The following is a 12,786-nucleotide window of genomic DNA, read 5'->3' on the forward strand; positions in this document are numbered from 1 at the left end:
GGATATGAATAGCTTCTAGAATTCTCTCTTCTTTTAGTATTTAGCAGGAAATTTTTGCCTTCTGTTTCCAGTGATTTCCAAGAATGGAGAAGGGCAGCATTTTGTTAAAATGGGAGCATACTTGGGAAGAGGGGTGTGTTTGTTTCTTCCTGAGAAGTTCACTTCGATCAGACAGTCCTTCTGTGTCACTTGGGGTAGAGGGATTGGAGAGAAGCAGACAGCTGTTATCCACACGAAACTCATTTGCTAACTAAAACTCCACAGTAACTACCAAGCTCTGCTTTTCCCCCTTACTCTCTCCACTTTTAGTCCCAGCCCTCCTAAATCATAGTGCATCAGTTTGGGTTTTCACACTGATAGGAAAATTAATAAGACTGCAGTTCTAGGATTTTTTCAACTCAAAGAATAAATACAAGAGGTAGAGAGTAGGGGTATCCAGTAAAGTGTTAAATAAACAAGAAATCTGCCTCACTGCAGCTTTTTCACTGAACTGTGAAATTCCCTTTTTGAATCAGCAGTTACTTTTCAAGAGTAGTATGAAAGATTGAGATTCCTAGTCTAGACAAAGCTCTCACTTCTTGAAGTTTTTGCTTGAAAGATGGGCTCTTCTCTCTGCTCTTACTCTGCCTCAGCTCGAGGCCTCTAGCTGTGAGCCCAGCAGGGTCCTGCCTGCTGTGCAGCGAGTGTTTCTTGCTCTTCCCCGGCAGTGTGCGGTCGCCAGCCAAGGAGTGAGCCCCTGTTCCACCCTCACCAGCAGCACGACATCGCCCAGCACCGACAGCCCCTGCTCCACCCTCAACAGCTGTGCGGGCAAAGCGGCGGCCGGCAAGGGCAGCCCCTGCGGCACCATCAGCACCCCCAGCTCCACCCTGGAGAGCAAGGACAGTGGCATTATAGGTGAGCGTCGTCTTCAGTGCTGCACGTAGTAGAAATTACTTTCCTCTTAATTGTGCAACTCTGAGCACCTGCTTTGTGTCACCATGTTTGATTTTACACTGTCTATGGATCCCGTTTTGGAAGATTGAAATCCTGGTTTTGGCTATAACAGCTGCTGTTATGTGTGCGTTTCTCTTCTTTTGTTTTCCTGGTGCAATTCTAATTTCTCCACTTTTTCCTTTGAAATAATCAATTTCCTCTGTTTTTCTCCATTCCTTGTTTTCTTATGCCTTTTTTATTTTCCATTCCAGAGGTCTTAACAATACTTTTAATAATGGTGAAGCACAGCAGGGCATGAAGTTGATTTAATTTCCAGCTGAGGAAACAAAAATTGATGTGATTTCTTATGAGACTAGCCTAAATCAAACTGTTTAGAAAAAGTGCAGACTTTTGAGTAATTGGCATGAAAGTGAAGCTAAAATGGGGCATTGTGGGAGAAATTAAATTGTGTGATCCTCCTTTGAGAGATGGCTGCATTGAGAGTAAATGTGCATCTTGTGTGGGGAGTCTGTGACCGTTGGAGGCAGGCACCCTCACAGCCCTTGTACCAGCCAGCTGGGTATAAATCATTTTTACTGGTCAGTTACCCTAAGAGATATTGTTTGTCATGGGTCAAAAAACTCCTGTATAAAACTTAAGTGTTTCAGTTGAAGTAAATGATCTTGTGTACTCACTCCATGTCAGATTGATACATGGAATAAGATTGAGTTTTGAGATAGCATGAACATCCTGATGTAAAGGAAACAATACATCAGAATTGTTGCTTTTGGAAAAAGAGCACAAATGTAGATATGAACACACTAGCCATGCTTGACAAGCTTGAAATAGCCCAAGAGTATGTCCATGCTCTAAATAATGTCAGAATGGCCTCATGATTGTTTAAAATAGTGTACTGGCATGACAGTATCATCACTGTATAACCTTGTAAGTACCAACATTTTAAAGAAAGTATTTTAGAACAGTGATGAGAATTGGTTATTGAACTCCTGAAAAGGAGGGATGAGTGTACAAGTGCAAGAGCAGGGGGAGCTTCCTGGTGGCTCCTCCAGTCAAGTACGTGTGGTTCATGGCTGCAGGGCTGCGTGGAGATCATCTGCTGCTCCTCTGCAGAGCTGCTGTTTGTGTCTCAAGTTCCAGGAGAATTTAAACAACCCCTGTCTCTTGGCAGCACCCCTTACGTCTCTAAAGGCATCAAACCAAGAAGAGGCACCTTTCTGATACGTGACCTGTGCTTTTGGTTTTTGTATACAAGTATGTCTCTGCATTCAAATTTGTTATTAGCACATGTGCATTTTAAATTATGTTTAGGAAGGATATGTTTTCTAATGTCTTTGACAGAGTTCATCCAGCCATAAAAATATCTTGCTCTTTCATGCTACTTACGTGGGCCTCCTTTGTATTTCTACTCCCGCTATGTCTTCCAGACCAGCAGACCTGATGGGAAATCCATCTTTTCTCCCCTTTCCTCTTTTTTACTTACAGTTGAGGTTTAGTTTAGCTTTCCAGTATTTTACTGCTGTAGCTGAATTCTTCTTTGCTTCTGTTGAATTTGATGTGATAGTAGTAAAGGCAGGTTTTAAACTTCAGCAAGGAGCTAAGCAGGAGAAAAGACTGGGCTGCTGGCCAAAATAAAAGCTTTGCTGGATCCTTGCTTCTGTGTCAGAATGGAAATCTTGAGCAGCTAGATTTCCTGGAGCTCCATTTCACTCCAAGAGGAATCAAAGTTCTAAAGATTACATACTTCAAGAGGAGCCAGATTTGTTTGACACAACAATAAAAATAAAGTAAATTCGTCATATGGAAGTACAGTCTAAGAGTGTGCAAAGATTAATGGAATACTTGGAAAGTTGGGATTTTTTCTTCTACTGCCTCTAAATTGTATGTCATATTATTGGTATTTCTTAGAATCCGAGCTGTTGAATTGAAGCATCCAATGTTCTGTTTCTTGGAAATGTGAGCCTAAGCTGGGGGAACGCAGAGTTGTACAAGTACCTGACCACCCTGCACAGCTGCAGTGCGGGTGGTGTGGAAGAACAGTTGGTCCTTCCCTGACTGTTGGTCCTTCCCCTGTGGTTGCATTTTGTTAGCAGCCCAGTATGCTGGAATGTTTTCTTTAAGGAATAGGCCAGTTGAGTGTAGAATAACCACAAATATGGCTTTGGCTTTTGAATTGGTAGCCTGGGAAGGACCCAGAGTTCACACAGATATTATAGTTTGAACTGGTAGTGATTTTACTTTCTTTTTTCTTTTTTCTTTTTTTTTTAATTTTTTAATTTTTTAATTTTTATTTATTTATTTATTTAAAATAATTTTTTTTTATTTTATATTTATTTTATTTTTAATTATTTTTTATTTTAATTTTATTTTAATTTTTTAAATTTTTTATTTCATTTTATTTGGTTTTAATTTCTTATTTAATTTTAGGGTTTTTTCATCCTGATGCCTTTTCATCCTATATTGTATTTTCCTCTGTTGCTTTAAAGTGCACAAGATGCATTGAGTGTTGGCTTAACCTTTACTAAATATTTGTTGTTCAGTTATTTTATGAGAGTTTAGTGTAAGTAATTTAAAAACTTGTAAATTAAACAGTAGTTTCAGTATTAGTCATACAAAAAGGTATATATCTGCAGAGTGTTCCTAACTGGGCAAGGAGGTTAGCATAGTTTTATCAAACATTACTTAAGCAGGTCTTGAGGAATATGAAGTCTTCACATTATTGCAGGAGGCCTTGATTAAATACGATCTCAGCCAAGTGGAGGCAGCCTGGTAACCCTCAGCGGCCGCACTGGAACACGTGGATCCCCCTGGGTAGCGCAGCTGGTGCTGCCTCTCATCAAGGGAGTCGCTGCAGCAGCAGCAGCCACTGTTCCTCTGTAAAAAAACCACCTTAGCTGCCTTGTGGCTGAGGGTCTCTCTAGGTCTGTGTTGCTTATTGCCTAGCATATGAAACCTTCATAGCAGGAAAAGCCTCCTTTCCCCCCGAGCCTTTATTTGACCCTCTGCTTTATACTGCAGCACTCTTTAAAAACATAAATCAGTATGTTTAATATAATCTGAAGTTTTATTAATATACTCTACTGGTTCTGATTCATCAGGCATCTACTCCTGTTTGCTGTTTCTGACAGTGAAATGTAGTAGGTGCAGTAAAGGAGCAGTAAATAGCTTACTTGCTGGAAGGTTTCTATCAAGATTAGTTTGTATTGCCAGGTATATGTCTGTGTGGCTGACTGTCATCAGGACGTGATTATGTATTTTAGGTGAGACAAACCTGTGAACAGCACTGAATTTTTTGTAATTTGTTTCACAGTGCCATTTGAGAATGAAAATTCTAATATGTGTGCCCTATTCCTCTGACTCGGTTCTTTTCCCTCTTTTTTAAGCCACTATAACAAGTTCATCAGAAAATGATGATCGCAGTGGATCCAGCTTAGAATGGAGTAAAGATGGGAGTCTCAGAGCTGGAAAACACCAAGGCATTAGCCGTGATCGAAGAACAGATAATTGTTCACCAGTTGCAGAAGAGGAAGCCATTGGATCTTCTGAGAGTTTGCCAAAAGAAGTACCCGCAGGAGAGGGTCCTCTTCCTTACGCTCAGAGTTCTGCCTCCTTAATAATGCCCCGTCCAAACTCTGTTGCAGGTAAAGTCCTGAGGTCAAAACCCAAGCGTGTTCTTAATGATAGGACATTTCTTTTGAATCTTTCTGTTGTTAGTATAATAAGTATCTCTGTAGGATAAAAAGAAAAAAAGCCCATGTTCTGAACTGAATAGATGAGCATTACCTAAGGTGTTTAAAACTGTCATCCAGAAGGCTGTTACCATACTTTTTTGTAGATACTGGTTAGGTCAGGACGTTTGAAACACTTCAGAAGTCCATCAGTTATTCCAGGACTCTGCCTGGTGGCGGGTAGTGTGTTAGCAGGTTATACCCCAGCCTGTTCCAACACTGCTGACCTTGCTGATGTGGTTGTTCCCACAGTAAGAAAAGGAAACTGTTTCAATGGGAGAACTGAGGGCCATTTAAACAGGGAAAAACCCAATGAAATCTTTAGTGAACTTGATTGAAATGCATTTTGTAAATGTTAGAACATTAATTACTTTGTTACCACTGTCTAGAAAAACTTCTCTGTAAGTAACATGTGAATGAAGGACTGTAATAAATAATAACGTTCTTTGTAACTTGTGTTGAGAGAAAAATAAGCTTCAGTTCTTTAATACTCTAGCAACAAGTTCAACCAAATTGGAAGATTTGAGTTACTTGGATGGACAAAGAAATACTCCGTTACGAACTTCAATTCGCTTACCTTGGCACAACACCGCTGGCGGAAGAGTGCAGCAGGAAGGTAAAGGCAGAGACATTCACAGCTGCGTCTGTCTGCTACAGTCACACCCTCCTCAGCAGTTTGGAGTGTGGGTGCTCTGGGAACAGCCCTGTCCCACAGCGTTGCTGGGCAGTGCCCCTGGCAATGTTTGCCAACAGGATGCTTGCTTACACTTTTTCCTGCACAGTGCTGTGGTTTAGAGGTGGAATGTGTGTGTGTCTGTTACAACCAATAACAATTAAAGGCAGAAAAATTTAAGTGAACTCCTAGTAAAACTGATCCTAAGGATCATGTGTAGCCACTGTGCTGCCCTCTTCCATTTATGGCTTTTCACAGTCATAGGTCATTGCTGAAACAGAAGTTGTGTAACATTACACTTAGCTAATGAATCTTCAGAGCATATTATTGGTGAATATTATTATTCCTGTAAATTTTAATGTATTTTATGTAACCAAACACAAATTCTTCCCTAAGTCATCAGGTGTTTTTCGAATATATATACCAAAGTAATCAAAGGTGTAACTACTGATCCTGTGACTTGAAAAATACAGAAAAACAAGGCAGTAATTTTTTTTGTATTGCTTTAAGGGGCTTTTTTAAACAGAAAAAATGTTATTCGTTGTACGGTTTTCTGTTTCTTTGTAAATGTCTTTACAGATTTGAAGACCTAAGACTGTGATGCTCAGCACATAGTTCACTCTATACTGAAAAATGGTGCTTCCCCATTTGTAGAATTATTAATGCATTTTTAAGAAAACTTTTTGGATTCTACAACTTACTAACTCGAGATCAGTTGTAAAAAAATACATGATACCTTTAACTTCTTTCCTCTACAGTTTAATTCATGCAAAAATTATGGAGATGACCTGAACTGAGGCAATCAGATTTTATTGTTTTCATGGTGAAAGCACTAAAATGTCTGATTATGGCTGATAGGAACAAAGCTTCTAAACTATGTTTTCTTCTGAAACCGTGCTGTTTGATTGCATGTCAAGTTTCTTCCAATAATCTTTCCTCCCTGACATGTCTTTTCAGCTCGTTTCCTCCCCTATAAGCCTCAGGACATTTTGCTGAAGCCGCTGTTGTTTGAGGTGCCAAGCATAACCACAGACTCAGTGTTTGTTGGAAGAGAATGGCTGTTTCACACCATAGAAGAAAAACTGCAGAATCCTGACCCAGCAGAGAGCAGGGGAGCAGTCATTACTGGAAGTGTGGGGTTTGGGAAGACTGCAGTCATTTCACGGCTGGTGGCACTCAGCTGTCATGGAAGTCGCATGAGACAAATTGCCTCCAACAGCCCAGGTTCATCTCCTAAAAGTATGTTCCCTTTCTGGGTCATGGTCTGGGTTAATGTGCTGACATCAGGAGTCACATATTTGCATTTTTGGCTTAAGGTAGTCAGACCTGAGCACATCTTTAGTAAACACTTTTCTCTTCCAATGAGCAAAGGAAGGAATTAAAATTTTGTGTTCTGACAAATACCTTCAACGTGACATGATGTGGGCTCAGCCCATCAGAGAGGTGGTAACACGGAGGCAGTGTGCAGGATCTCTTCCTCTTGTCAGACAGTGTGTACCCCAAACTCTGAGGATGTGACACAGCTTTGTCTCTCACAATTTGGAAAGGGAGCAATGAGTGTTTCTTTCCTGTTGTGTACCCGCTGTGTATGCTTTCCATAGAATTTTTGTAGAGGTGATAATAAAGCTGTGGAGAAACTCCTTCTGTCTTCTACTGGGATCCACAGCATCCTGTCACCAAACCAGTCCAGTGCCTACATTAACTGGAAGGATGGTGAGACTGTCATTACTGCTTTTCCTCCAACTGACACTTCAAATGTTATTAGTAATAATAATAGCAATGATAAATTTCCCAAGAGTTCAGTCATGTAGTAACTACTAGTTTAAATGAGGCATTGTATGTGTAATTTTCTGAAGGAAACTCTTCACATCCAGCATGGTTTTGCTTTCAATAATTCTATTGTTTTGATCTAAAAGTCAGTTGAGTTGTTTTAAAATCATGAAGTTGCCAGTGTGTACCTGTATTTATCAGACTACTTGGAGGCTTCTTTTGTTAGTGGTATTGCTCAGTTTCAATTTTTACTCTCACAGTAGGATGATCTGTGGTGTTGTCCTAGAAAGCAATCTGCTATCAGCAAATTAGGTCTCTCTTGTATTTGTTGCCCTTTGAAAGCAGGTGGTGACTCCGGGCAGGAGATTCCCTTAAGCCAGGTGCCCCTGTGTGCCCCTCTGTCAGGTGACACCGATACAATGAGGACTCTGGCTTGTCCTGGTACTCCTGAATACAAAACTCCAGCAGGGGATTCTGTGAGACGCCTCGCTTCCAAGGTGGGTTTTCACTTCCCAGGAGATGTCCGGTGTGTCAGAACCCTCTAACCTGGGGCTGGGTTTGCTTTGCAGAGCCTCCGGGAGGCTGCGGGCAGTGCTGGGAGAGGGCAGCGCCTGGCACCTCTGCATGATGGCTCTGTTTGGCTGGTGAAATCACTGCCTGCCCCTTGTACCTGTCAGGTGATCACCTGAATCCTGGGTGGTCTTGGAAGGAGTTACCTTAAAAATTTCTCATCAGTCTTGTGTGGGAGGTTGGGATCCTTTCATTGCCAAATGGGCCCTGTGTGTTCTACAGGGAGCTGCTCAGCTGGTGTATTTTTAAGTAATAGGCAGCTTTGGAATACTCGGAATAAAGCCAGTTGTCATATTTCTCCATTTGCATATGTAAGCATGTCTTTAATAGTTGTCTGTCATTTACTTTTGCCTTATGAGCAAATTAGTCCTTAGGTCATTACAGTGTGGGACCTGGTGTTGTTAAACCATAGCTACTAGGTTACCTAGTCAAACCCTCAGTTTACTTTTCTTGTGCTCAGTTAATTAGCTGTTCACCCACTGTATCCAAATGCCACAAACTCCAATTGTTGTTTTCCTGCCAGAATCTGGCACTTTGATTTCTTTTCCTCTCTGCATGCCCTGCAAGGTCAAAAACCTATTTCATTGCCTTCCTCCCTGTGTTTGAGCCAGGCTGTCAGAGACTGTTACAGCCTGGGATCTAACACTGAAAAGGATTTTGTAGTGGAGAGAGAAATTTCATCACACTTTAATCATAACTGCACTAACTAGTAACCAACCAAAATTCTGAAAGGGTAATGCTTTCTACTTTGTAATTCTGCAGGTCGTTGCTTATCACTACTGCCAGGCTGATAACACATACACCTGCCTGGTGCCCGAGTTTGTGCACAGCGTGGCAGCCTTGCTTTGCCGCTCGCATCAGTTAACAGCATACAGAGACCTCCTCATCAGGGAGCCTCACCTGCAGAGCATGCTGAGCCTGAGGTCTTGTGTCCAGGACCCAGCAGCAGCTTTTAAAAGGGGAGTGTTGGAGCCACTTTCAAACCTCAGGAGAGGTACGTTAAACAGAAAATGACTTGGAAATGGATCTAAACTGCATAAAGAGTGGAGAAAATTGTTAAAAATAAATAAAGCATAACATTCCTGGAGAAAGGGATTCATTTATTGTGCTAGTTGTTTGTAACAATAATGCAGGGGTTTTGAACAGTTGATTCGTGTTTAAATTAAAATTCTGTGAAACTTATTAAAGGTCATGAGAACTTTATATTTACTTTTTTGCTAGAAAATGGGAAGACACCTATTAGCTCTAGGTTAAGGCTGGCGTCTTCACATTAAAGGATTTTGTTTTAAGATGTGTTTGAGTTTCGTCACATCATTTCCAATTTTCTGGTCCTGAACATCTGCAAAGTGGATGTGGGTTTTGCTTGCTTTTGAAATGGATGTGGCAGTTTTCCAACAATCACAGAATCTCCTGAGCTGAAAAGGACCCGCCAGGATCATCAGTCCAGCTCTTGGCCCTTCACAGACACCCCAGCAGTCCCACTCTGTACATCCCAGGGAGCAGTGTCCAAATGCTCCTGGAGCTCTGGCTGCTTTGGGAATGTGCCCATTCCCTGGGGAGCCTGGGCAGTGCCCAGCACCCTCTGGGGGAAGAGCCTTTCCTGATATCTGACACAGCCACTCGCTCAAGTATAGTGTGTAAAAGAAAGCATGTAGCAAAATAATTTTTGTATTTAATGAAACCCTAGCAAACTCCTCTTGAAAACAGCTGCTTCCCAGCATATGCCAGCTTGAGCAGGTACCTGATCGATGGCAGAATGGGGGCTTTGCCTGCATATGAACAGAGTATATCATTCCTGTTAAAACTGTTTTTAATCTCCTAAATAATGCTTAAATGCCGTAAGATGTACTGGTGTGCATAAAGATACATTTTTTGTTTCTTGACATACGGAATTTGAGGATGAAGATGTGTCACTTTAAAGGAGCGTGTATTTTTATCCTTTCCTTTTTTATTTTCAAATTTCAGAGCAGAAGATTCCTGAGGAAGACTACATAATTTTGGTAGATGGTTTAAATGATGCTGAATTTCATAAACCTGATTATGGTGACACAATTTCTTCATTTATCACAAGTATAATCTATAAGTTTCCTCCCTGGCTGAAGCTCATTGTGACCATAAGAACTAATTTCCAGGTAAAACCAGCTTTTATGCTTTTCTTACACTCAAAGACCAAATGATCATTTATATTGGTGTAGCTGCATTATAATGAAAAGTACTGGGTTTAGAGGAACTCAAAATCTCTTGGATTTGTTCCTTCTTTCCTTTGTTAAATGGTTATTTGCAGTGCAAAGATACAATACTGGAGGCCTTTTCCCTTGGGAATCACTTTATTGCAGCTGTCAGTAGAATTGGTAACACCAGAAATGATGAAATTTGGGTCTGTTCCTTGTCCCGCAGGGTTAAGGTGCAGGTGCAGCACAGCCTCCGAGAGGTCATTTCTTCTCTGCCTTCTTACCACTAGAACTGTTTAACTGGCCGAAGGGTTACTTCTCAAATAAATTTTTCAGTTTAAGAAGGGATTTCTGTAGCAGGGACTGTTCTCTCTCTGGAGACTGGAGAAGAGTTTCTTTGCTTAAACATCTCACTAGTCTGAAAGTGCAGCTTTTTGAAATCCATTTAATTACATAAAGTGGAATAGAGTTTCTTTTTGTGTTGTGAAAGTCTGGAGATGTTTGTTAAACCTTTCTAGTATATGACTCCATGTAAGAAGTTTCTGGTTCTCAAACTTTAATTCAAGAAATTTTAAAGTAAAACTTTAGAAGTCAGATGGGGCTGGGGATGCATGCATGGCACCTTTATGGTACATTGTTACTGGAAGGTGAAATGATAAGGGGAGTCTTTTCTCTCTTGTCATTTGTGATACTTCTTAATAAAACACTCCTGTCTAATAGATCATGCCTTTTGCCTCCCCCTTTCCCTGGCCTGTCTTAGGTCCAATTCTGGTAACTGTTTTCCATGTCCTTAACTTTGAAGTGGTCATTTCTCATCCCCTTCAGTTGATGAGTTTGGTCACTGAAATATTTGAGACATTCCTCTGAAAAATGATGAAATGTAGAAATACTGTTCTACCTCTTATGAGGAGGCAATATTTGCAAAACCATCTCAGGGATACTGAATTCCTTTTTAATCTGGTACTCACTACAAAAGGGAAATGTAGCAGAGATGTGTTGTTGAGTTCTCAGTGCTGGAATACTGAAATGTCTCTGGTTTGTTTTTTTTTGGTTTTTTCCCCGCCCTTTCTCCTCACAGGAAGTGGTGAGTTCACTACCATTTGTCTCCATATCCCTGGACAATTTTCCAGACAACAAAGGAATTCACAATGATTTGAATGCTTATATTCAGTACAGAATTAATAACAGTCAGGAAATTATAAACAACATATCTTTAAATGGAAAAGCTGATGCAGCTACAATTGGGAAAGTGAGTAACCACCTGATCATGAGAAGCCTGGGATCTTATCTCTATTTGAAACTCACTCTGGATCTTTTCCAAAAAGGTCATTTAGTAATCAAAAGTGCAAGCTACAAGGTTGTTCCTGTGTCTCTGTCAGAGCTGTACTTACTGCAGTGTAATATGAAGTTCATGACAAACTCTGCTTTTGAGCGAGCTCAGCCCATATTGAATGTGGCACTGGCATCCCTGCATCCCATGACAGATGACCAGATTTTCCAGGCTATTAATGCAGGACAAATAAACAGTGAACAGCAGTGGGAAGACTTCAGCCAGAGGATGGAAGCCCTTTCGTGTTTTCTCATCAAAAGACGTGACAAAACACGCATGTTCTGCCATCCTTCCTTCAGGGAATGGCTTGTCTGGAGAGCAGAAGGTGAAAATACTGACTTCTTATGTGAGCCAAGGTAAATTAAAACTGCAGTAATTCATGTTCAAGTAACCAAAATTAGGGTTTGTATATTTGATTGCAATAGTTGGTGAAAGAGCAATGTTAAAATACAAGTACACCTAATTTTTTCAGAATGAAAACATATATTTAGAGGTAAAGTGACTTAAGATTCAAAGTTTACAATGCATAATTGACTCTATAGAAGTCAGAAGTTTGCATCTGTCTTTGCTACCTTCATGGAGAAATGAGAGTGCTATATTGTTACTAACACAGCAAAATTGTTGAGAATCCCATGCAGCAGCACCTTGTCTATGTAATGTAGAGTGCAGGAATAGAAGGAACAGATCATTTGGGCTTTCTTAAACATAAAAATATTGAGACATTCTGTGCTGTAATTATATCCTGCTGGCATTGTTTCAGTTTGTTCAGTCTCACTTCCTGTGACCTGGAGAGCCAGAGTTGGCTGAGTTGGAGACAGTGGCTGTTACTGTTCGTCGTGTTCTCACATTCGGCTCCCCATTATTTTTTTTTCTGTGTTCCTTGGGGTTTACAGCTTTTGGGTTTTACAAAAGAATAAATAATGCTGACATTTAAAATTATTACCAGCCCAAGACTTGTCTGAGCTTTCAAGTGGCTGTAACAGAACCAGTTCTGTAGGTGGGACTGAGGAGTTGCAGCCTTGTGGAGCCCTGGTCCCACCATGCTGGGAACTCCCAGTGCTTGCCCCAGCAGCAGTGAGGGCTGCCTGGGCCCAGGTAAAGCTTCTGATTGTGGAAAGTTCTGTTCAGAAATGCCTGAAGATGAGGTGAGAAGTCCCTTCTCACAACTTCCCCCTCAGCTGAAGAGTCCAGCTAGCATATGGGTAATTGCCCAGTTCCAGTGTATGGTCTGATTAACAATAGTACATGGTAGCCTTGTTTTCGCAGGGTTGTGCCACTCTTACTGTTTCCTGGAACGCTGACCACCACTAATGGAGGTGTAGAGTTACTACATACATGTTTTCTCCCAAATTTTGCAAGTATTCAGATCTTCTAAAAGGATTGGCTTCTGTCTGAGATGCCTGCAGTTTGTGGCTCTGAGAATGCAAAAGGGAATAGTATGTAAACCACTTCAAAGCTGACACAGGCCCCCTGTGAGGGGACAGAACAGAAATAAATACCAGGAGTGTTTCATCTTCAGAATTTGCTGGTTTGCATTTTGCATTATTTCATTATGGAAAGAATTTTGTTTAGATGTCATGGTATGTTTCAGTAGTCTGACAAGTTGAACTG

At 40.9% G+C, this 12,786-nt stretch overlaps 1 protein-coding gene across 9 annotated transcripts in view; it reads left to right on the plus strand.

The window, feature by feature from the left end:
* Positions 1-12,786, plus strand: part of TANC1 (tetratricopeptide repeat, ankyrin repeat and coiled-coil containing 1) — a 57,759-nt gene that overhangs the window by 32,668 nt on the left and 12,305 nt on the right. For 8 of the 9 annotated variants that reach the window (XM_063401101.1, XM_063401108.1, XM_063401106.1 and 5 more), the window contains 8 exons: positions 708-897; positions 4,317-4,574; positions 5,158-5,277; positions 6,292-6,573; positions 7,447-7,601; positions 8,437-8,668; positions 9,640-9,806; positions 10,924-11,531. In XM_063401101.1, coding sequence (XP_063257171.1) covers positions 708-897; positions 4,317-4,574; positions 5,158-5,277; positions 6,292-6,573; positions 7,447-7,601; positions 8,437-8,668; positions 9,640-9,806; positions 10,924-11,531 — 2,012 coding nt within the window. The remainder of the gene's footprint in view (positions 1-707; positions 898-4,316; positions 4,575-5,157; positions 5,278-6,291; positions 6,574-7,446; positions 7,602-8,436; positions 8,669-9,639; positions 9,807-10,923; positions 11,532-12,786) is intronic. The other variant, XM_063401105.1, reaches the window with a different exon arrangement.

The sequence above is a fragment of the Prinia subflava genome, chromosome 6 (genome assembly GCF_021018805.1).
Source record: "Prinia subflava isolate CZ2003 ecotype Zambia chromosome 6, Cam_Psub_1.2, whole genome shotgun sequence".
NCBI classification, from domain to species: Eukaryota; Metazoa; Chordata; class Aves; order Passeriformes; family Cisticolidae; genus Prinia; species Prinia subflava.